Genomic DNA, 26041 nt, shown 5'->3' on the forward strand with positions numbered 1-26041 from the left:
ATCTAAGTCTTTCCAGTTTCCTGTGGCTCAGCATGAAAGTCTCCCTATTATTCATACAAATGGTTCATTTCTCCCAAAGGAAGCCTCAAAAGGGCTAGAAAACCTTTGAAGAAAAAGACAGTTCCAATTAAGTGCTAAAATATATCTACAGTATTATTATATATAGTCTTTTATATAAACATATATTGTGACTATGAATATCTAGAAGTGCAGAATGCAGAAGGCTTTTTTTGACTATCTACAGAGCACCTGGATTAGGTGTGTTAGGAAAAGGGGTGTGTTACAGGCCCAAACAGGATCTATAACTAAATTGGTTCTGGGCAAAGTCCCTTCAACATATGCCTAAGAGCAGTGCTAAACCCAAGTGCAGGTTATGTCCACAGTGATCCGAAACCCAACCATGTTGAATGCGTTAGGGGTTTAATTCATGATATAAGCAGTTATGCCTAGTTCACACTACATGATGGGAGCAACTCGGCTCTCGATCGTTATGTGTGAACTGTTCAACGACTCGATCTGAGCGGCTCGCCGATCATTCACCGAGCACTCTGCGACTCGAGAAAAATATCTAGCATGTTAAATATCTGGATCAGTCGGGCGACTGGCAATCGGTGCGGTGTCGAACTATAGCCAATGAGAACGCAAGATACATGGTGAAGGGGAACCGGGGGGAGTAGTTGTAAAAACATGAGACAGGGGCATAATATGATTTCTGTCAGAATACATGGACACTCACACGTTTTACAGTATTTCTGACATGATTGTTCTCTACAAAACATAATACCAACAATGCATTTCAAAAATATTATTAACCTCCAACTCACTATAGTACAGGCAATCCATGCTGGTTGTGTAACCAAATCCACTCAGATTCATTTATTTTTTCTACTTGCTTTTACGCCGCACATCAGCGCACAAACAACTTTGATCGTTCGCTACTTGTTGACGTGCATTTTGGACGTGGTATCATTAAACCCCTCGCCACTTCTCGCGTATGTTTTCGTGACAAAATGTAGTTTGGGAAACCAAAGAAGGTCGCCTGTGATTTCTCCTGATGGTAGATGGTGTACTGTGAAACCCCCCATCACAGATCAGTCGTGTAGTGTGAAAGCCACACCGACTTGAAAGACTGAATGAAACGCTCCTACAGAATTGGCGCTAATGGTTGGAAGAACCGCTTTCTGAATCAATCAGACCTTCTGACTTTAACTTTTAGTAAGAAATGCTGTTATTAACATTTATTCAGTTTGCGTCACACAGATGATGTGTCAATGAAACGCTTGATTGGCTTTCTAACGAGTTCGTGTTTTACTTCACAACCGGGAAAAGTTTGGAGGTTTTTAATTATAAGCACATTTACAAAATAACATTATATTCCTAATGGGACACACTGTTATAAATTTGATAGCATCTGGAAGAACATAAGCTAAGGTAAGCAGTGGTTATGGATTTTTTTTGCTGTGTTTTGGATTTTCGCCACTGTGCCATGATTTATCGCTCGCTTTTGTTTTGCAATGAAAACAAAATGTATCAGTTTAAGCTTTTAACTGTTACCTAGGAAAGTGAAGTCACTAAGTTAAACGGCAAAATACAGTTGCTAATGTGTTGTTTTTTTATCTGAACGTACATATTCGTATTCGTTTCTAAACTACATTTCCAATATATGTTTTGTGTACAGTATATTATATTGACTCGTGACTTGACTCGGACTCTAGCCTAAAGACTTGTGACTTGACTCGGACTCTAGCCTAAAGACTCGTGACTTGACTCGGACTCTAGCCTAAAGACTCGTGACTTGACTAGGACTTTAGCCTAAAGACTCGTGACTTGACTCGGACTCTAGCCTAAAGACTCGTGACTTGACTCGGACTCTAGCCTAAAGACTCGTGACTTGACTCGGACTCTAGCCTAAAGATTTGTGACTTGACTCGGACTCTAGCCTAAAGACTCGTGACTTGACTTGGACTCTAGCCTAAAGACTCGTGACTTGACTCGAATATTTTGTGACTTGTGAACATCTCTGCTTGGCATTACCTCTTTGGCAGGTATCACAGTTCTTGATTGAGTGATTTTCTGTTCGACTGGCTGCCAGACAACCTAAAGCAAAATGAATCCATGCCTAACATTTGCCAAGGTGTTTTTCTTTTTTAAACTGCCTTCTTTTCTACAAACATACCTTTGGTAATTGTGGGCAAAGAGTTCCTTTTTTACTTCATCATTTCACCAAAATGCCTCTGGTTCATCTGAATTTTGTTTTGCAGACCTACAATACAATAGAACGGTTCACCACCAATCCTATTCAGCTACCTCTGCTATTATTTTCTTGGATATCCAGATCACGCTTTTTTATTTCCACTATTCCCCTTAACTGTTATTTCTTATTGACATTCCTGGCATGGAAAATTGCGAACTGAAATCACATTTCTACAGCTTTCTACTGCTTTATAGGCATAAACTAGCTTTATTTTCAGAGGCACAGTACTTGAATAGTCAGATTATTTTGTCTTTAGCTGATAATCAGTGATGTTGATTCTTGAATTGCCAAACAAGTTCTTATGAGTCAGTTGAAGCTTAATGCCAAGTTCACACTACACAGCTTTCCAATTTCACACTACACGACTGGATCCCTTGCATTTGGGAGTCTTAAGTCGTGTATTTCACACTACACAACTGATCGTTGATAGGGGATTACACACTACACAATCTACACTACTAGATAGTCTCCCAAACTACATTTTGTCACGAAAACACACACGAGAAGTGTCGAGGGGTTTAATTATACCACGTCCAAAAATTCACATCAACGATAAGCGAGCGATCAAAGTTGTTTGTGCGCTGATGTGCAGCGGAAAAGCAAGTAGGAAAAATAAATGAATCTGGGTGAAGGAGTTGATTTGGCTACACGACCAGCATGGATCGTCCGTTCTGTAGTCAGTTGGAGGTTAATACATATTTTTTGCAATGCAGCGTGGGTATTGTGGTCCGGCTTGGACGATAAGATCACAAAATACTGTAAAGCTTGTGTGTGTGCCGATGTATCCTGATAGAAATCATAGGTTTCCCCTCCCAGTATTCCAGCAATGTCCATTCTGGTGTAGAGGAACTGCGCTGAGTCCTGACCTTAACCCCAATGAACACCTTGATAAATTGAAATGTTGATTGCAGGAAAGTGCCTGATCCTACAAATGCCCTTTTGACTGATTGACCACAAATGTCCTCATCATTATAAAAAGCTTTTTCAGAAAAGTGGAGCCACAAAGGGAGTGAGAGAAGAGGGCAAATTTATATTAATGTCCAGGAATTCAGATTAAGATATTGAACAAGTCCATGCTCAGATATCCCCATACTTTATACTATTAGGTAGATGTTTTAATCATTAGGACTGCCATGACATACACATTCCTTAAATTATAGTTCCTCTGCTTCTTGCACAGGTTTCATCACAGCCAGCTCTTCTAATTCAGATAAATGAGGCTTTGGTCATGTGTGACTTTGGTTATTCTTGATAACCACACTAGAGTTTCCTTTTCATTTATTTGGAATCTGTGTGAGTATTATGGTTTTATAGTAGGTAGAATCATAAAGACCTCACTTTAGATCATGTATGTATGATGTACACCGATTAGCCATAACATTAAAACCACCTCCTTGTTTCTACACACATTGTCCATTTTATCAGCTCCACTTACCATATAGAAGCACTTTGTAGTTCTACAATTACTGACTGTAGTCCATCTGTTTCTCTGCATGCTTTGTTAGCCCCCTTTCATGCTGTTCTTCAATGGTCAGGACTTTCCCAGGACCACCACAGAGCAGGTATTATTTGGGTGGTGGATCATTCTCAGCACTTCAGTGACACTGACATGGTGGTGGTGTGTTAGTGTGTATTGTGCTGGTATGAGTGGATCAGCCAAAGCAGCGCTGATGGAGTTTTTAACACCTCACTTTTACTGCTGGACTGTAAATAGTCCACCAACCAAAAATATATCCAGCCAACAGCGCCCTGTGGGCAGTGTTCTGTGACCACGGATGAAGGTCTAGAAGATCTACAAGGTGGACTAACTAGGTAGGAGTGTCTAATAGAGTGGACAGTGAGTAAACACGGTATTTAAAAACTCCAGCAGTGCTGCTGTGTCTGATCCACTCATACCAGCACAACACACACTAACACACCACCATCATGTCAGTGTCACTGCAGTGCTGAAAATGATCCACCTCCTAAATAATACCTGCTCTGTGGTGGTCCTGTGGGGGTCCTGATCATTGAAAAACAGGGTGAAATCTACAGTCAGTAATTGTAGAAATACAAAGTGCTTCTATATGGTAAGTGGAGCTGATAAAATGGACAGTGTGTGTAGAAACAAGGAAGTTGTTTTAATGTTATGGCTGATCAGTGTATGTTTTTGTGTCTGCATTGGGTTCCTTCAGGTGATATGGTACAATAGTGCAACTTGGGTGACTCAGTGGTCTGATACACTATCTCAGTGCACAGTGATACCTTTGAGTTTGAATCACAGCAGTCCACTGACCTGGCCAGACATCCAACTGAAACAATCTGGCATGTCTAAGGCTTGGAAGGTTTGGTGGGGATTCTCTTCCTTGCTGCTGCAGAATGTGACCTCTGCATCAGGCATAGCATGTCACTAAATTTCTGGTTCTTCTTTTATTGGTTTATTTACAAGAAGTCTCTCTTGGTAATTGAATGTAACCAGACTGAGGAGTAAAGAAATGCTGAAACTGTGCTTTGAGAAGCAGCTTCTCTCTAGCTTCATTTGACCCATGATAGAGTTTAATTAAAGGTAATATTTTGTTAGATGAACCCATCGCTGTGTTTAACCTCACTGTGTGTTTGTTTATTTGATATTTATGAGAATGGTCTCTGTATTCAGGATTCTAACTTGAATGCTGTGTGTAGAGGCATGATGGAGTAATGGTTGGTACAGAACACAGATAGAGAGCAAAGCAATCTTGCCCTGATTCACTAATTGCTTGGCTGAAGTGGTCAGGTCAGACTGCTGTCATGTCACTGTGATTTGTTCGATCGGTAGAAGCTGGGAGGAATACAGAAGCCAATTTTCAGCACTGATGGAAAGGCCAGACAGGAGTCTGTTTTGGGTTTGTGTGTGTTTGTGTGAAGTGGACATCATCGTGAATGTACATGTATTTCAATCGGCCAGAGCAGATGAAGCAGACAGGCCAAAGCCGATTCAAAGCTGAAAGACTTGTTCCTTTTGATATTTCTTTATGCAGGTAAAAATTCCATATAAATACACTAGTAGCAGTAGTAGTCAAATTTTTCTACAGTTTTTCATATGCTTGCAGCTTGACAGTTTACACAGCACTGATCAAAACAGATCAATACACTCCTGGGCAAAGAAAATGGGCCAAGCCCAAAATACAATGGGTTTATTAAGGTACAGTGTTTTTGGCCTGGTTAGCGTCCAGATTTAAACCCTGTAGAGAATATTTGGTCTCACATTGAACACAAACTAGCTTAGCAATTTGCTTTCCCAAACAAAGGTAGTTTATCCATTTGTTTAATGATTTGTTGTTATAAACTTAATATTTTGCCATTTTGAACTTGGCCCATTTGTTTTGCCCAGGAGTTAAGGACAGACATAATTTACTTTATGCCAGTTATGGTTAGTTGAAACTTAGTTGAACACATTTATAGGCTGATGTGAATGTGGTACAGTATTCACCCGTCCAAATCATCGAATTCAGGTGTTCCAATCACTTCCATGGCCATAGGTGTATAAAACCAAGCACCTAGGCACTAGGTAGACTGCTTTTACAAACATTAGTGAAAGAATGGGTCGCTCTCAGGAGCTCAGTGTATTCCAGCGTGGTACCTTGATAGGATGCCACCTGTGCAACAAGTCTAGTTGTGAAACTTCCTCTCTACTAAATATTCCACAGTCGACTGTCAGTGGTATTATAACAAAGTGGAAGCGATTGAGAATGACAGCAACTCAGCCATGAAGTGGTAGGCTACGTAAAACAACAGAGCGGGGTCAGCGGATCCTGAGGCGCATAGTGCGCAGAGGTCGCCAACTTTCTGCAGTCAATCGCTACAGACCTCCAAACTTCATGTGGCCTTCAGATTAGTTCAAGAACAGTGCGCAGAGAGCTTCATGGAATGGGTTTCCATGGCCGAGCAGCTGCATTCAAGCCTTACATCATCAAGCGCAATGCAATGCGTCGGATGCAGTGGTTTAAAGCACGCCGCGACTGGACTCTAGAGCAATGGAGACGTGTTCTCTGGAGTGACGAATCACGCTTCTCCGTCTGGCAATCCGATAGATGAGTCTGGGTTTGGCGGTTGCCAGGAGAACAGTACTTGTCTGACTGCATTGTGCCAAGTGTAAAGTTTGGTGAGGGGGGATTATGGTGTGGGGTTGTTTTTTAGGAATAAGTTAGTTCTTAGTTCCAGTGAAAGGAACTCTTAATGCTTCAGCATGCCAAAAGATTATGGACAATTTCATGCTCCCAACTTTGTGGGAAGAGTTTGGGGATGGCCCCTTCCTGTTCCAACATGACTGCGCACCAGTGCACAAAGCAAGGTCCATAAAGACATGGATGAGCGAGTTTGGTGTGGAAGAACTTGACTGGTCCTGACCTCAACCCAATAGAACACCTTTGGGATGAATTAGAGCAAGTGAGGTGAATTGGAGATACAAAATTGTCCATGACTGTGTTTGACATTGAACTTATGAACTGATGAACCTTGTGTAATGAGTAACTACCGTTCCTGTCATGAATGTAACCAAAGAGTGTAAAACATGACGTTAAAATCCTAATAAACAAACAAATGTTTATTTAAAGATTAATCATTTATGTGATCTCTGGAAGTTCAGTTTCAGCTTTGTATGCTGTGGACAACATCATTAGTCGTTTACCTTTTTCTATTAATAAACATTTTAAGAAAAAGTAATACAGTTTAAATGGTATTGGTATTACACAACCATTTCTACCTTTTTCTTTAAAACAATATAAAGGTAACTTCCATTATTATTTACTGCACATTTTAACACCTCCCTTTTAGTTCCAGTGTCACGTTTTAGTTTTCCTGCAGTCAGAGGCAGTCCTGTGTGTTTGGTATTGCGGAGATGAAATACGCCAGACTTCGTTAATTTTGTGATGTGATTTGTGAAGGTCAGGTCAGATTCAATAACGCCTACAATTCCCACTTCACACTCAGTCACCGGAGCGGCATTCTCTAGTTTACTTCAGACTTTCTCTTTCTGTCATGCATGCCACCTACATTTTTCATCAGATGTTTTGAAAGGCTTTGTGCTCATTAAATAAAAAATGCTGATTTAACAGGGACTCGTTAAAATATACATGGGATTATTTAAGCATTGAATCCAGACAAGGCCTAGTTACAATACGAGGAATACTAAATCACATGCTATCACAAAATCAGTAACTGCAAAGAAAGTAAGTGGACACCCTTTCTTTTTTCTTTTTTCTTTTCCCCCATTCTCCCTTTTTTAGCACGTCCAATTACCCGATTGCGTCATGCTTCCTCTCCACCAATGCCGATCCCCGCTCTGATTGAGGAGAACAAAGCTAACCCACACTCCCTCCGACACATGGGCAGCAGCCGTATGCATCTTATCACCTACACTTTGACGAGTGTAGTGCAGCTCAGCACTGTGTACAGAGAGACACACCCTAAGAGCACTTTTTTTCTCATCTCTGTGCAGGCGCCATCAATCAGTGAGCAGAGGTCGTAATTGCATTAGTTATGAGAGAGAGACCCCATCTCGCTTAGTCCCACCCATATCTGAACAACAGGCCAATCGTTTGTTCATGTGGCTGCTCAGCCTTAGCCGGCAGGCAGAGCTGAGATTTGATACGATGTATTCGAGATCCCAGCTCTGGTTCCAGCATGTGTTTTTACCGCTGTGCCACCTGAGCGGCAGTGGACACCCTTTCTAATTAGTCTCATCTGCTATTGTAGCCACACATATTGCTTACAGGTTAATACAACCAATGTACATGTTAACTTCAAGCACAAATATTAATAGTAGAATAGACCATACTGAGCTGGGTGACCTAACATGATTCTGTATGACATATAATGTCATATAATATTCTGTTTAGCAGCATAGTAAGCATGTGGTCCTAATGTTCTGGGTTATCAGCATTTGTTAACGAATTACTACACTTAGGCACTGGTTAGGCACTGATGTTGTACGAGAAGGCCTGGCTCACATTCATCGTCCCAATTCACCCCAAAGCCGTTCAAATGTTTTAGGCCACACCAATTCATGAAACCAGGTTTGAATTCTTAGTGAGTCTTGCTTTGTGCACACAGAGACACAGTAATAATGGATATGAAAGGGTCTTATTACTAGGGCAGGCTGATACTGATACTCTGTATCGGTCCGATATTGGCCCAAATCACTTGATCGGATATCGGAAGGAAAAAAACGTGTAATCTGATCCGATACTGTTGCTTCATGTAAATAACACTTAATGTAAATAAGGCCATTGTTTGTGTGAAAAGCAAATAACACACAAAGATACTGTATGTTCCAACAGAGCGCCGTTTATTGCCAGCTCAGTCGGCAACTGCCGTAACAAGGTGCATCTTGATAACATCATTAACATGTTCCACTGATCTACAACTCATCTGCAACAGCCATTCAGAAATTAAAACACACTGATCTACTTTTAGTATTTTTAAAAATCATCTACTACTGCCACATCTAAAAACACTGTTTAAACACAAGAAAAATCTCTTTATAAATGATAAATCGCTCACCTGAGATAAAGAAAACCTATCTTGTCCCAGCTTGGAGATCTCTCACATCCTCAACGATTAATCCATTAGTGTTATGAAATAAAACAAACGACACCGTTTCCCGTTTAGCCACAGGTGTCCTCTTCAAAATCAAAAAGGGTTTAATCATCTAAAAACGTGAAAGAACTTTAACGGAAAATCTCAAATTTGCGTCAATTCTAATTGGTCCATCACGTTTGATTGACATTCACATCTTCCAATTGACGACACACCGCAAAGCGAGATGTGTCATGTGGACAACAGCTCGAACGTAAGTGAAACCAAAAATGCTGCTAAATGTTCTGTGTGAAAAAACAGCAGAGGAGAAATAACGGTATCGGATTGGTATTGGTATTGGCAGATACTTAATTTGCAGTATCGGTATCCGACATAAAAAAGTGGTATCAAGCCAACCCTAATCATTACTTATTTTATAGAATATCTATGGACATGGCAGAAACACTTAAACTCAATAATCAGGCAGGTTGTCTTTATTCTTTTGGCCATATAGTTTATTTTGGCTATATGCTTTAAACAGGTTAAAGCAGCTGTATAATATACTCCAGAGAAACCTATTGTCTGGAAAGTATGTTAAGGTTGCAGCATGATAGCTGTTTAAATCGAGAGGCTTTACTGTGTGTAGAAAAGTGATATGATCATTTTTCTTTCACACTCTCTCGGGTTAGTAAAGTGTGTAATGTGAGCTGGTTTAAAAAGAGATTATACTGCAGGTATATTAAAAACATCTTAGCCTGGAATTGTCTGTAAAACTGGGTTTAATGTACCATTGAAAGACTCATATTTAATTATTTCTTTACCGTCTGACCTGCTTTGTACCTTCTAAATTCTTTAATGATTTCTTACTCGCTATTATGTGTTTATGAAATTAAATCCGGCAAATCCTCAGCTTACTCTGACAGTCTGCGCATAGCTGATTTCTTGAGTCATCATTTGATAGGTGAAGAGGTCACGGTCTTAATAGACTTCTGAGACAATGAGCGGGTTTGTAGCTTGTACTCTTGTCCGACAAAAACCCTGACCTTGTTGGCAAGACTGTGTTATATACACTAATCAGCCATAACATTAAAACCACCTCATTGTTTCTACACTCACTGTCCATTTTATCAGCACCACTTACCATATACCATATACAATTACTGACTGTAGTCCATCTGTTTCTCTACGTTCCCCTTTAGCCTGCTTTCATCCTGTTCTTCAATGGTCAGCACCCCCACAGGACCACCACAGAGCAGGTATTATTTAATAGTGGTTGATGATTCTCAGCACTGCAGTGGTGGTGTGTTAGTGTGTGTTGTGCTGGTATGAGTGGATCAGACACAGCAGCGCTGCTGGAGTTTTTAAAAACCGTGTCCACTCACTGTACACTCTATTAGACACTCCTACCTAGTTGGTCCACCTTGTAGATGTAAGGTCAGAGACGATTGCTCATCTATTGCTGCTGTTTGACCTTCATCAGTGGTCACAGGACACTGCCCACGAGGCGCTGTTGGCTAAATATTTTAGGTTGGTGGACTATTCTCAGTCCAGCAGTAAAAGTAAGGTGTTTAAAAACTCCATCAGCGCTGCTCTGTCTGATCCACTCATACCAGCACAACACACACTAACACACCACCACCATGTCAGTGTCACTGCAGTGCTGAGAATGATCCACCACCCAAATAATACCTGCTCTGTAGTGGTCCTGGGAGAGTCCTGACCCCTGAAGAACAGCATGAAAGCAGGTTAACAAAGCATGCAGAGAAACAGATGGACTACAGTCAGTAATTGTAGAACTACAAAGTGCTCCTATATGGTAAGTGAAGCCGATAAAATATACAGTGAGTGTAGAAACAAGGAGGTGGTTTTAATGTTATGGCTGATCAAGTGTATATTTCACAGCATCTATTAAAAACACCTGCTCAGACCAGTCTTGACCATGGCTAATGAATCTTTAGATCTTTAGATGTCCTAAAGAGTGTAAGTGGCCTTCTTACACAGTAAAAGAGATGGCATTCTTCAAAGCAGCCAGTACTGGGCAGTACTTATACAGACGGCTCTTTAGCCATCAGCTGTGCACATTTTGGGGGTGGTTCTAATGTTTTGAATCATTGATCTACAGTATATTTGGAAACTGATATACAATATATCTGGAAATGGTTAAAGGTCACACATGCCTTTACCAGTCATTATGAACCGTAGTAAAAACATACAAACAAAACCAGCACAAGGAGTCATTCTACTAAATTATTTTATTAATTATTTTCATGCATCAACAGCACACACGTGTAAAGCTGTAAACAAAGACAAAGTGACAACCGGCTATGATTATAAATTAGTCATGAGTTGGACATGATGACTTAATTAAGCAGTAGATCAGAGGTTGCCTGTTATCACAAATAACATCACGGCTGTGAACGCAGGCACAAGCCAACGACGATGTAAACTTAAGCATTTTAGTGCTGATTTGTGGTTATCATACGACTGAAACAAAGATAACACAATGTTGTTTGAAATATTTATATTTAATATGAACTATTTCTTTAGCCAGAATTGTAGTTTAATGGATTGCTTGTTGCTATGCAACGAAATACCATATAAACCTATGTGGTAATGGATCAGTTTGGGCTGTTGTACAGATTGCATGGTGCTATCTGTTGAATAAATGATAGGATGTTTCATGCACTGTTTCCAAAGTGACCGGCTGCTCAGCTGTCACAGTGACCTCTAGTCGCAAAGAGCCAGACCCTTAGTCTGTGGGCTGGATATGCATGCTTATGATTTTGGAATGGTATGTCCAAGAAGCTTATGGTTTCTACATACTTTAAGCCATAAAGTGTACACTGATCAGCCATAACATTAAAACCACCTCCTTGTTTCTACACTCACTGTCCATTGTATCAGCTCCACTTACCATATAGGAGCACTTTTTAGTTCTACAATTACAGACTGTAGTCCATCAGTTTCTCTGCATGCTTTGTTAGCCCCCTTTCATGCTGTTCTTCAATGGTCAGGACCCTCCCAAGACCACTACAGAGCAGGTATTATTTAGGTGGTGGATCATTCTCAACACTGCAGTGACAATGACATGGTGGTGGTGTGTTCAGACACAGCAGTGCTGCTGGAGTTTTTAAATACTGCATCCACTCACTGTCCACTCTATTAGACACTCCTACCTAGTTGGTCGTCAGAGACGATCTCTAGAGGCGCTCATCTATTGCTGCTGTTTGAGTTGGTCATCCTCTAGACCTTCATCAGTGGTCACAGGACGCTGCCCATGGGGTGCTGTTGGCTGGATATATTTTTGTTTGGTGGACTATTTTCAGTCCAGCAGTGACAGTGAGGTGTTTAAAAACTCAATCAGCGCTGCTGTGTCTTATCCACTCATACCAGCACAACACACACTAACACACCACCACCATGTCAGTCTCATTGCAGTGCTGAGAATGATCCACCACCTGCTCTGTAGTGACCATTGAAGAACAGCATGAAAGGGGGCTAACAAAGCATACAGTCAGTAATTGTAGAACTACAAAGTGCTCCTATATGGTAAGTGGAGCTGATAAAATGGACAGTGAGTTTAGAAACAAGAAGGTGGTTTTAATGTTATGGTTGATCGGTGTATGCTAAGTAGGGGTCCTAATGAGGTTGGCTTGCTGTAAACAATGAAACCCCCTACTATTCAATTAAATGGTTACTTACCAAGTACTCCATTAGTAGACTTTTTGTGCCCATTACTACTTTAATGAGATTTATTGGGATTTGCATACTAGCATTCAAATTGCTTTGCACTTGACATGATTTGATGGTAATGGTGTGTGTGTGAGCTCTGGGATTTTCATGTTTTTATTACCATGTTAACATTTGGTTTTTGCGAAAGAAACCAGACACACAGATGAAGGGCTGGGAAGCTGGACTGTCAGTAGCACAGAGGCAGTGAGATGCCAGATTAGCAGGTCTGGAGCTTGGAGAAAGTGCTGCAAAGGTGCACTGACCTACTTTGGGAAAGGATGCAGTGTTTAACACCGGGCAGGCAAAATGAGAAGCAGGCTGGCAGGCTACCGTTTTGAGTTGCCGTAGTTACCATGGGTGGAGGCAGCATAGAGGCAGTGTGTGATTCATGGAGCGGTGGCATGTTGTGAGCATGGTCCTTCGCCCCATTAATTGGTTCCTTCTGCAGATGGACACACTAATATATACTTATGAGAGTATATCTGTTGGTCTGAACTCTGTCACCTACTTTTACCTGGAATATTAATAGAAATGACCAACGCTGACCAGATATTATGTAGGTGGTGGACCGTTCTCAGCACTGCAATAACATGAATGCAGCAGGTTGTTGGGATTTTTAATGCCTGACTGTAAATGCTGGGAAAAAATAAAAAAAATAAGCCAAACACTGGCAGTCTAATGCACTAGCCCACCACCGCTAATCTAAGCTGTGCTATCGACCAACTGGGCTCCCACACGCAAACATGATAGGCTGTGCCTGTACATAAGGAAAGAAGTTGAAAGGTTGAGGTGCCTGCATTAACAATAGATGATTAGCAGTGCTTACTGTTCCTTTTTTTTTCACCCAGTTGCATTATGCTTCCTCTCTACTGGTGCTGACCCCCACCCTGATTGAGGAGAGCGAACTGACACACACCCCCTCCGATACGTGAGAAGTAGCCGACTGCATTTTTTCACCCGCACCAGCCGAGTTCATATGCGAATCAGCCCTGTGCATGGAGAGCCACACCCTGGTCAGCATTATTCCTCTACTCTGTGCAGACGCCATCAACCAGCCAGCAGAGGTCGTAATTGCATCAGTTATGAGATCCCTATCCGGCTCCCTCCCTGGATGAACAACATCCAGACGTTGTTCATAAAGCCGCCCAGCCCAGCCGGATGGCAGAGCTGAGATTCGATACGATGTATTCGAAATCCCAGCTCTGGTGTGCTAGCGTATTTTACTGCTGCGCTACCTGAGCGGCACTTACTGTTCCTCTTTTAACGCTCCATTGTGAGTTTGCATACTCTCCTCGTGTCTGTGTAAGGGTTTCCTCCAGGAGCTCCGGTTTCCTCCCACAGTCTAAAGACATGCAAGTGAGGTGAATTGGAGATACAAAATTGTCCAGGACTGTGTTTGACATTAAACTTGTAAACTGATGAACCCTGTGTAATCAGTAATTACCTGTCCTGTTATAAATGTAACCAAAAGAAAAAAGTAAAAGTCACGGCTGGCGAATGTGTGCATGTTGGAGGGGATGCTTGATACTCTTGGCCCTCCTTGTCCAGTTCGTGAGGTGGTGATAGAGGTATGAATCCAACTAGGAAGGAAGGGTGTGGGTGTGGTGGGGGCAGTCCACTTATTTAAGGCTAGTGGCGGATTGACAAATAAAAATCTCTGTTTTTTAACTGTGCAATTGCTGCTTGTGCTCACAGGGTTTCTTATAAAGAGGCCAGTAAGGGTAAACAAGTGTTATTACAGAGCTTAAAATGGTCCACCAATCAAAAAAATATCCGGTCAGTGGATTGCATTTTCATTTCACACAGAAGGGGTTACTTGGTGTACAGAACAACAGATGGGTACAGTCAGTATTTGTATACCCACAAAGTTCATCTGTATGGCATGTGTAGCTTAAAACTTGGCAAATGAATCCTAGTACAAAGCATGTGGACCTAATAAAGTGGTCAGTAAGTATATTTTTACACACACGCTCTCTTTTTCTCTCAGAGATGAGCTGATGCATGCAGCATTACTCATCATCATCTGAAATGTCACTACACACACACACACACGCTCACACTTTCTGTATATTTAGAATGGACTGACCTGATGGCTTTTTCTCCTTGGTTAAATTTTTCAGGTCTCGGTTTGCCACAGTCGTGATCTTTACCTTTGTCTTTTAGAGAGAACGTCAGTGTTTAAGGCTGCAGAATAAAGTCAAAGTTCTTTTCATTATATCACTGGTGTATCAATCCAGCACAGATCCACTCATAAATTAGACATGCTTTTATGCTCAAATACACTATATTGCCAAAAGTATTCACTTACCCATCCAAATCATTGAATTCAGGTATTCCAATCACTTCCATGGCCACAGGTGTATAAAACCAAGCACCTAGGCACTAGGCAGACTGCTTTTACAAACATTAGTGAAAGAATGGGTCACTCTCAGGAGCTCAGTGAATTCCAGCGTGGTACCGTGATAGGATGCCACCTGTGCAACAAGTCCAGTCGTGAAATTTCCTCGCTACTAAATATTCCACAGTCAACTGTCAGTGGTATTATAACAAAGTGAAAGTGATTGGGAACGACAGCAACTCAGCCACGAAGTGGTAGGCCACGTAAAATGACAGAGCGGGGTCAGTGGATGCTGAGTCAATCGCTACAGACCTTTAAACCTCATGTGACCTTCAGATTAGCTCAAGAACAGTGCGTAGAGAGCTTCATGGAATGGGTTTCCATAGCCGAGCAGCTGCATCCAAGCCTTACATCACCAAGCGCAATGCAAAGCGTCGGATGCAGTGGTTTAAAGCACGCCGCCACTGGACTCTAGAGCAATGGAGACGTGTTCTCTGGAGTGACGAATCACGCTTCTCCGTCTGGCAATACGATGGACGTTTCTGGGTTTGGCGGTTGCCAGGAGAATGGTACTTGTCTGACTGCATTGTGCCAAGTGTAAAGTTTGGTGAGGGGGGATTATGGTGTGGGGTTGTTTTTCAGGAGTTGGACTCGGCCCCTTAGTTCCAGTGAAAGGAAATCTTAATGCCTCAGCGTACCAAGAGATTTTGGACAATTTCATGCTCCCAACTTTGTGGGAACAGTTTGGTGATGGCCCCTTCCTGTTCCAACATGACTGCGCACCAGTGCACAAAGCAAGGTCCATAAAGACATGAATGAGTGAGTTTGGTGTGGAAGAACTTGACTGCCCGCACAAAGTCCTGACCTCAACCTGATAGAACACCTTTGGGATGAATTAGAGCGGAGACTGTGAGCCAGGCCTTCTCGTCCAACATCAGTGTCTGACCTCACAAATGCGCTTCTGGAAGAATGGTCAAAAATTCCCATAAACACACTCCTAAACCTTGTGGAAAGCCTTCCCAGAAGAGTTGAAGCTGTTATAGTTGCGAAAGGTGGGCGGACATCATATTAAACCCTATGGATTAAGAATGGGAATCACTCAAGTTCATGTGCGTGTGAAGGCAGACAAGTGTATACCTTTGGCAATATAGTGTATGTTTGGTTGTTTGTATAATTATTTCATGTGCTTTATTTGTGACTCTGGTCTGGATAGCTCACACTTCTGAATTGACCAGCATGAACAAAACAAGGATTCACATGAGCTTTATCTGAGAATACAGGGCTTAAGAACAAATGTCACGGTCGCAGTGCAATTCTCCATGCTTGCAGTATGAGTGCTTATCAGGTTTCATGTTTCAGAACATAAACTGTAGAAAATGCAACAACATTATTTTAAAAAAATCTGTAAAATGAACAAAGAATGGAACTCTGATCTGTATTTGCTGTTCCTACATTTCTGCTTTAATTTAAGCTTTGCTCAGAACGAATCCTTAAGCTTTTGATACTTATTAAATTTATCATTTTAATCAGTCGAGGATCATGCATAATTTATGAGTGAATCTGTGCTGGATGTGATACAACAGTGATCTGATTAAAAGAATTAAATTTTTTTCTTAACCGTGTTATCTCTGAGCTGTTTGTACTGAAGACTGATACATGCTTATTTAATAGAACTCTATTTGTTTAATTTAAATAGACTCTTGTAATAGTATACTTAATGAATTCAAAGTAGTTCAAGATAAAAAGGTGTAAAACAAATAAAAGGATTTGTGTTCATAGTGGATTTGTAAATTGTTTTGCTGCTGAACTTACTTCTTCAGTATACTGACTAGGGCTGCCATTAACGACTATTTTTCTGTCGATTAATCTAAACTATTAATTTTCCTCCAGGGCTGCTCGGTGGGTAGCACTGTTGCCTCACAGCACGAAGGTCCTGGGTTCGATCCCCAAGTGGGGAAGTCCAGGTCCTTTCTTTGTGTAGTTTGCATGATCTCCCCGTGTCTGCATGGGTTTCCTCCGGGAGCTCCTCCCACAGTCCAAAGACATGCAAGTGAAGTGAATTGGAGATACAAAATTGTCCATGACTGTATTTGACATTGAACTTGTGAACTGATGAACCTTGTGTAATGTGTAACCAACGTTCCTGTCATGAACGTAACCAAAGTGTAAAACATGATGTTCAATAGAATAGAATGTAGAATAGTACAACAGTACAATGAAATTCTTTCTTCGCAAATCCCAGCTTGATTGGAAGTTGGGGTCAGAGTGCAGGGTCAGCCATCGTACGGCGCCCCTGGAGCAGACAGGGTTAAGGACCTTGCTCAAGGACCCAACAGTGGCTGCATGACAGAGCTGGGATACGAACTCTCAACCTTTGAGTTGATAGCCCAAAGCTCTACCCACTAGGCTACACAAGTCCACACCGTCCTAATAAACAAAACAAATAAACAAACCATTTCAGATTCAGCCATAGATATAAAGACACCATCTTTAGGCTGAAACATCTACTACAGAGTAAATGTAGGGCAGTTGTAGCATAGTGGTTAAAGTACTGGACTAGTAACTAAAAGGTTGCTGGTTCAAGCCCCGCTACTGCCAGGTTGCCACTGTTGGGACCTTGAGCAGGGCCCTTAACCCTCAGTTGCTTAGATAATATACTGTCACATTACTGTAAGTCGCTTTGGATAAAAGCGTCTGCTAAATGCCAAAAATGTAAATGTAAATAATTGATTCAGACCCTGTTTTCCTACCAGAAGCGAGGGATGTCTTTTAGCACACACATTTAGAAACGTTCAGGTAGAAATACATTAGGTGTCTATAATAAAAAATGAATAGTCAAATATGTTCTGACACCTCTATTCTAAAGTACAATCTGCCCGGGACCAGCTTTTGTTTTTTTTTGACAACCTGCATGTCAGCTTCAGTAAATCAAAATTCCTGGCTGATTTAAGTGTGTTGCCAGGATTTTGTGTAGTTGCAGCATATGCATGGTTACCAAGCTCAGCAGTAATCAGATTCATGCTTAAAGCGCTGTGTGAAAAATGTCTCAGCATCCCATTCCTTCTCACTCACACTCATTAACGTGGGTCTGGAAATGAGGTTCGCTATGATGCTGAGGGTCCATCGCGATGCTCCGTGTTTCTGGTGTAGGGCTTTTAATTGCATGGTATTCAGGACCCAGATTTTTACTTGGGTAGATGCCAAAGATTGGGAGGCAATCCATGGCAACATCATGACCACCTACAGTGCTGCAATGATGACTAGGAGTAGCAATAGGCTATGTAGGGAGATAAGACAAAGAAAAAGAATGTGTGATTCATCTGGAGGCTTTTATCATTTCAGTTATTCTCTGATCTTGCTTACTGTAGAAGTCTTCTGTGTAGAAGATTTCTCAGATCATAAGCAATGCAATGTACATATTGTCCAAGCTGTATATGTGTGACTGAGAAATGCAGTGGATTCAGAAAGTATTTGGACTTTTGCCTTTACTTTTTGCATTATTGTTTTGTAAATTTTATTTTAAATAGCTAAAAATTTTCTCCCCTAATCTTGTCGTATCTAATCACCCTGGTTGCGTTACACTTCACCTCTTCCGATACAACCCTCCCCTGCTGACTGAGGAGCTTTGCACAGACACTCGCCCCCTCCGACACATGTGCAGTACCGACTGCCTCTTCATATGCAGCCTTGTGCATGGAGAGCCACACCCTGATCAGCATTAATTTCCCAACTCTGCACAGGCACTACCAATCAGCCAGCAGAGGTTGTTGAGGAACCCTGGTCCGGCTCATCCCATTCCTGAACAACAGCCAATCGTCGTTCATGTGGCCGCCCAGCCCAGCCGGATGGCAAAGCTGAGATTTGATACGATACGTATTCGAGATCCCAGCTCTGGTGTGCTAGCATATTTTACCGCTGCGCCACCTGAGCGGCCTATAAATGTCATTTTACCCATCAGTCTACACTTAAGTAGCCATAATTCTTGGAATTTAGTACTCTGTAGAAGCCAATTTGGCAACAGTTAGAACTGCATGTCTTTTCAGATATTTGCGCATCCAAATTTGAGCAGACTATCCCATTTGTTTATGGCAGATGCTCTCAAGCTCTGTTGGATTTACTTAAGGACATTTAAGGGACTCAAAAATCATTCCAGTGTTGTTTTGGCTGTAGGCTTTGGGTCATCAGCATGTTGACAGGTGAACTATCAGCCCTGTCTGACCTGTATTTGGCTGCATTTATCCATCTATCCATCAATTCCTACCAGCCTCCTCGTCACTGCCATGGAAAAGCATCCCACAGCATGATGCTACCACCATCATGTTTTACAATGTGAATCTAACAGGCCAACTGATGTTCAGTACCTGTTTTTTACCAAAGTGCTTGCTGTTCTGCTCAAATAGTTACATTTTTGCTACACCAATCTCAAAGCGTGCTCCTATATGACTTTTACTCATCATTGACTTCCATCTGATTTATGTAGTGCCACAGAGATGGTTGTCCGTCTAACAGGTTGTCCCATCTCTGCACAGGGTATTTGCATTTCGCTTAGAGTGACCATTGGGTTCTTACTTATCTCTCTGATCAAGAGAGGTTTTATTTTATTTGCTTATGGCTTATTTAATAAGAAATCGTGAAAACTGATAAGCTGCCACTGAAAATCAGCCTTTAAACATTAGACCTGCTAACATATGGAACAATTTGTTTTCTCATTAACCCACAGATGCTCTAAACCTTTTATCTCATTCTGTGCAGGTTTTCCGCAGTGGTGAGGGAATGGGCATCCGCCTGGACAGCGCATCTGCCTTCCAAGGCGCAGTCATCTCCCCACACTACGACTCGCTCCTGGTTAAAGTTATAGCCAGCGGTAAAGACCTGACCACCGCCGCTGCCAAAATGAGCCGTGCCCTGGCCGAGTTTCGCGTGCGTGGGGTCAAGGTAAGTGCCAGGTGCTTGACACGGGGGTCACCTAAAATCTCCTCATGGGTTTGCAGGAACGATGCAGAAAGTACTCAGGTTCAGCAAGGGCGGACTATTAAAGCAGAATCCCTCAGCTGAGGTGAAAGCGCTGAAGCAGCAGCAACGAATGCTTACAGGCTCAAAGCTGGATCTGAACACGCCGTGCATGTTTAGAGTAAAACGGTTGAGAATGTTTTCAGTATTAATACCTCATACACAGTCTGAATTGCTAAAAGTAACAGAATGTTACTAGAGATGTGCCAGTGAGGGGTCAGAGACAGAAAAAAACCATTATTCTTCCCTTTCTAGTTTCTGAAGGGATCTGAAGCTCAGTGGAAATTCTCCACTCTGTGGTTTGAAGATGTGGGAGATCAGAATTTTAGTCTAATTATATGGAATGAGTCACGCTGGTCTGTAGTCTGTCCACACACCCAGCATGTTCTCCATTTACCACACAGACCCACTGATGAGAATAAATTAAAAGCAGCGATTGCCGGCGTCGATTGGCACCTATTTCCGTTGAAGTGCACTGAGAGATGCATGAATAGAACATGAAATGGCATTTTAGGTCATGTTACCCCTCAACTGGCTGGAGTTTAATGGTCGTGTTTATAAAATGTAAGAGGACAGTACACTCTGAGTGTAATTGGTGTAATTTGTTTCATTTCTGTGCTTTCACTTTCAGCATGCTTTCCTTCAGACTTGATCACTTCCACACAGCGTCATATCTACTAACACTGCCCTATTAGCACAGTTTTATTAATGGAGTAATGGAATAAGAGGTTAAATATGTGTGTTTATTGTCTCATGGTGCAATCGAAAGCCGCAATCACACTTTGTTTTTGTAAGAGTGGAGAGTCTAAGAAAAAAACTGGAGAACATTATGTTCTCCTGAGCCGGATCAATCATGGTCTTTGTTTCACAAGCACTCATCTCCTAGTTTGTTCAGGTTTTTCCTCAGCATGAACAACTTGCAGGCCTATTTTTTTGCCCCTTAGTTGATGTCCGAAGCACCCAACCTTTCTATCATGAAAATTATGACGGGGCAATGATGTTTTGTGCTTTTGTTATAAAAAAACCTGATAAGCCTTAATAAGCCTGAAAAGTCGTATCGAATTACCCGATTGCATTGCTTTCTCTCCACTGATGCTGATTCCCACTGCTGATTGAGGAGAGTGAGACTGTCTGACAAGTGTGCAGTAGCCTGCGGATCAGCTTTGTATACAGAAAGCCACTCCCTCGACTCTGTGCAGGCACCATCAACCAGACAGCAGAGGCTGTAATTGTATCAGTTATGAGGTCCACCCCTGTATGAACAACAAGCCAATCGTTGTTCATGTAGCCACACAGCCCAGCTGGATGGCAGAGCTGAGTTCCGAACCGACAAGTTCGAAATGTCAGCTCTGGTGTGCTAGCATGTTTTACCGCTGCGCCACCTGAGCGGCCTAGTACAACATTCTTAATAAGTGAACGCTGTGTTTAACATGCTTTCTAGCTAAACAGTAGTTGTAATGGAGTTGCAAAGGAGTTGCAAAATAAACTGTGATGCATGTTGAAGTTGCAGGTTTACAGAGCAAGTAGGAAAAATAAGTGAATCTGAGTGGACTGGGCTACATGGCTAGCAGGGATTGTTTGGAGTAGCAGCAGGAGTTGGAGGTTAATAAATATTTTTTGCAATGCAACGTTGGTGTTATGTTTTGTAGAGATCGATAAGGTCAGAAATATTGCCCCTGCCCCTACCCCACCATTTTACATTTTCAGCATTTTCAGCATTTAGCAAACGCCTTTATCCAAAGCGACTTACAGTACAGTTACAGTATACAATCTGAGCAATTGAGGGTTAAGGGCCTTGCTCAAGGGCCCAACAGCCACAACCTGGCAGTTGTGAGGCTTGAACCAGCAATCTTTTGATTACTAGTCCAGTACCCTAACCCTTTGGCTACGGCTTGCCAACTCCTCCCCTGCTTTTCCCCTCACCCCTTATCTTGCGTTCTCATTGGCTGTTTGACACTGCACTGTCAGTCGGCCGACTCATATCCAGATATTTAGCTAGCTAGATAATTATCTTCGGTCGCCAAGCACCTCGAATTGTTGAGCAGTTCACACGTAGCGATTGAGAGCAGAGTTTCGATCGCCGAGCGAACACCGAGTTGCTCCCAAGCCAGCAAATCTAGCGCCGACCAGTCGGCGAGCAAAAATCAGGGCAAAAATTTGTGTCGTGTGAACTAGGCATTAGGTGTACGTATGTGTGTGGTCAGCGAGACTAATCAAACATGCCTCCTGTGGGTGAAAAATGAAATGCTTTAGTTGTAGAAGTAAAAAAAAATCTCGTAATGTCACACCCCCTGGACAGGTTGTCACACCCCCAGGTTCAAAACCCCTGCACAGAAATTAGTGTGGTAGTTAAAATTCTTAGAATTTTTTGGTTTGAAATGAATTAAACACATTTTCACAGCATTCACTGCAAATCGTTTCCAACTCTAAATAGTCCGGCTCATTAATGACACCCCTGCTTGTATACAGCTTTTGGATCTGCGCACCCGTTCACCCACCACGCCCGTTTTTATATGCTTTTTTGGCCCCTTTGACTAACATTCATTTTTTGAAATTTCGAGATATCGACGCCGTTCCAACTCTAAATCGTACAGCCCGTTGATGACACCCCAACCTGGATACATCATTTGGATATGCACATCTGCTCACCCGCCATGCCTGTTTTTTTTGTCCTATTCACTTCCATTCATTTTTTAAAATTTCGTGATATCAATCGCCCGGCCCAGTGATGACACTCCAACTTGGATACAGCATTTGGATACGCACCCCCACCCACCCGCTGCACTGCAATCACACTCGCATTTTCTTCAAGAAATGCACCTCTCTAGTTCTATTTTAAACCCCCCCGCCCCTGCCGGGCCGTGTAATTATGTCTTATATGAAACCGGTCCGTGGTGCAAAAAAGGTTGTGGACCGCTGTTTTATATGATACACTCAAAAACCAACCACAGACATGGTGGAGAGAAAACTGATTCTAAGCCTGAACTGCCGTACTTTCAATAGAACCATGACATTGTGTAAAAATACAGCATGGAGACTAGTAAGCTGTTAGATAAGGAGACCGAGGTTTGAATTAGAGATAGCAATTCCTCATTACTAATCCTGGACTCATTTGTTGTGGCTTTGTAGCTCTTTATTAAGATTTAATGTGCACTTTGATTGATCCCAGTTTTCTTTTAGCACATTTCCAAATGACAAACACTGCCAAGAGCTTTCTTGTTTTAAACTAAAATACATTTCACACAAAACTGCATGTGAATGAACTGTCAATACTGTCCGTCAACACCAGGTATTGTTTTCGAGCTTGCTGCTCAGAGGCACAGCCAGCAGAAAGCGCTTTTTGTCATGTATAATGTGAAAGGGGGTAAACGCTGAGGTAAGCACCAGAATGCACCCAGGCTCGGGTGAATGAAATGAAAAATGCTTATCATGTGAAAGCAGGCTTATGCTTCTTATTGTACTGCTGCTTCCTGATAGATTGGGTTAGACATGGCTGCTAAACACTTACGAATTTATTACAGTCTAGGGCAAAATATGGGCTAATTTTCCTTCCATTAACTAAATATTTCAGTGGATTTGAATTTTTCTCTGTTAAATGCAGACATTAAGAAGACAGGCAAAGGTGTGTGGATGCTTATGTGTGTGTGTAGACGGTGAGGTAAGAGCAGCTGTATTATGGCAGAGCTGAGTGTTAGTCTGAGAAAGGAAAGCTTTTAATGTAGCACTTTATCTTGAAACTCAAGTCTCCACATACCATAATGTTCTCTTAGTCTCTCTCTCTCTCTGTGTATGTGCATGTAACGCACACCTAGCTCTCCCTCCTGCACAGGAAAGCTCAGACCAGCCATTTTTATAATGGCTTGAGCAGAATGAGATGCTTCTTTATTCCAAGCTCACACACACACACACACACACACACACACACACAGTTGCTTTCCATGTAGCTCTGCCTTTTTCCTACAGTTTGTGTTTCTATCATCATTTCTTCCTGAAGTCACAGCTCAGAGCTTGTTTATTTCTGCTATTAATGTGACTTTATGTGAATTTATTTACGCATATGCATAAATTAAATGTGAGTAGCACTGTTGCCTCACAGCAAGAAAGTCCTGGGTTTGATCCTCAGGTGGGGCAGTCCGGGTCCTTTTGTGTGGAGTTTGCATGTTCGCCCCGTGTCTGCATGGGTTTTCTCTGGATGCTCCGGTTTCCTCCCACAGTCTAATGTCGCAAGTGAGGTGAATTAGAGACACTAAATTGTCCATGACTGTGTTCGATATAACCTTGTGAACTGACTACCATTGTAACCAAAGTATAAAACATGATAGATAAATAAATAAATAATACTCAATTTCTGCTATATTATTGTATGCATTAGGTTTTTCTATGCACAATCCAGTACAATTACATTAGCAATTCTGCAACACCAACTTTGAGTGCTTGTGTGCTTCATATTTCAGCAAGCACATGCTAAATTAAATTACCCAATGTGACTTAATGTGAATTTATTTACTAATTAATATAAATACATTAAATAAAATGTGGTAACATGACTCAGTAACAGGGCTGTCTGCAAAGAAACTAGCTCTTATCGGTCATAATAGCAGTTACAGTGGTACCTTGTAACTCAACATCCATTAAACTCAAAATCTTTAAAACTCAACTCAGTGAAATTTGCACCCTTAAAAGCGTGTGTGACTGCTGCTTTGCTCAGCTCTCAGCTTGAGAGGTGCGGTTAAACGTGAGACGAATGTGCATTTGTGTGGAATAACTGTCAGATTTACTCTGAAAGCTCCACATGTATCTGTGTTCAGCTGTTTCACTTTTAATCTTGTGTTATAGCTCGGGGTTCTGAGAAATTGTAACAATCAGTTTTTCTAAGAAAGAGTCTAAAACGCTTATCATTAAAAAAAAAAAAGAAATAATGTAACTTAATGTATTAAAAGAATGACATAGAAACACTAAACCTCTCTTTATTATTACTTTATTATTACTTATTTGTTCTATCCACTAATTAAAAAGTGTAAGAAAACAATAAAGAAGCAAAGGTAAAGAGCAGGTTTTATTGTATTTTTATTCTATTTATTGATTTTTAACTGTTTTTAATTGTATTTCAGTGTTTCTATATTATATTTGTGTTATTTTCAGTGTGTAAGTGTCAAAAACAACCCCATTATTTTACATTAGCCTAAAATATATGCAGTTCCAAGGGACCATGGAACGCATTAACAGGTTTCCCATACATCTTTATGCTGTGCATTTATAGAAGCACTTTGTTGTTCTACAATTACTGACTGTGGTCCATCTGCTTCTCTACATGGTCAGGACCCCCACAGGACTACTACACAGCAGGTATTATTTAGGTGGTGGATCATTCTCAGCACTGCAGTGACACTGACATGGTGGTGGTGTGTTAGTGTGTGTTGTGCTGGTATGAGTGGATCAGACACAGCAGCGCTGATGGAGCTTTTAAACACCTTACTGTCACTGCTGGACTGAGAATAGTCCACCAACCAAAAATATATCCAGCCAACAGCGCCCCATAGGCAGCATCCTGTGACCACTGATGAAGGTCTAGAAGATGACCAACTCAAACAGCAGCAATAGATGAGCGATCGTCTCTGACTTTACATCTACAAGGTGGACCAACTAGGTTGGAGTGTCTGAGTTGACAGTCAGTGGACACGGTATTTGAAAACTCCATCAGCGCTGCTGTGTCTGATCCACTCATACCAGCACAACACACACTAACACACCACCACCATGTCAGTGTCACTGCAGTGCTGAGAATGACCCACCACCCAAATAATACCTACTCTATGGTGGTCATGTGGGGGTCCTGACCATTGAAGAACAGGGTGAAAACAGGCTAGAAAGGTATGTAGAGAAACAGATGGACTACAGTAGGTAATTGTAGAACTACAAAGTGCATTAACAGGTTTCCCATACATCTTTATGGGAAAAAATACCTTAAAACTCATTGCCTTTTAAACTCAACGCCACTGCCAGAACCAAATGACGTTGAGTTTCAAGGTACTACTGTAGCTTCTGCTAGTAATCTGGTTTGTATTTAATACCTTCTGCTACTTATCCATCTTGCCTAGTTCAGAATTGAATTTATTAACAGCTACTGGTGTTAGTCATACTTAGGTTTGTTGCATCATATTGTCATGATTTCC

General features: G+C 41.6%; 1 protein-coding gene across 1 annotated transcript in view; it reads left to right on the forward strand.

Moving 5' to 3' along the window:
- Window positions 1-26041, forward strand: part of pcxa (pyruvate carboxylase a) — a 221871-nt gene that overhangs the window by 112685 nt on the left and 83145 nt on the right. The window contains exon 10 of the mRNA XM_063011646.1: window positions 19611-19793. Within this exon, the coding sequence (XP_062867716.1) occupies window positions 19611-19793 (183 nt within the window). The remainder of the gene's footprint in view (window positions 1-19610; window positions 19794-26041) is intronic.

Source organism: Trichomycterus rosablanca, chromosome 16 (assembly GCF_030014385.1).
Source record: "Trichomycterus rosablanca isolate fTriRos1 chromosome 16, fTriRos1.hap1, whole genome shotgun sequence".
Classification (NCBI taxonomy): domain Eukaryota; kingdom Metazoa; phylum Chordata; class Actinopteri; order Siluriformes; family Trichomycteridae; genus Trichomycterus; species Trichomycterus rosablanca.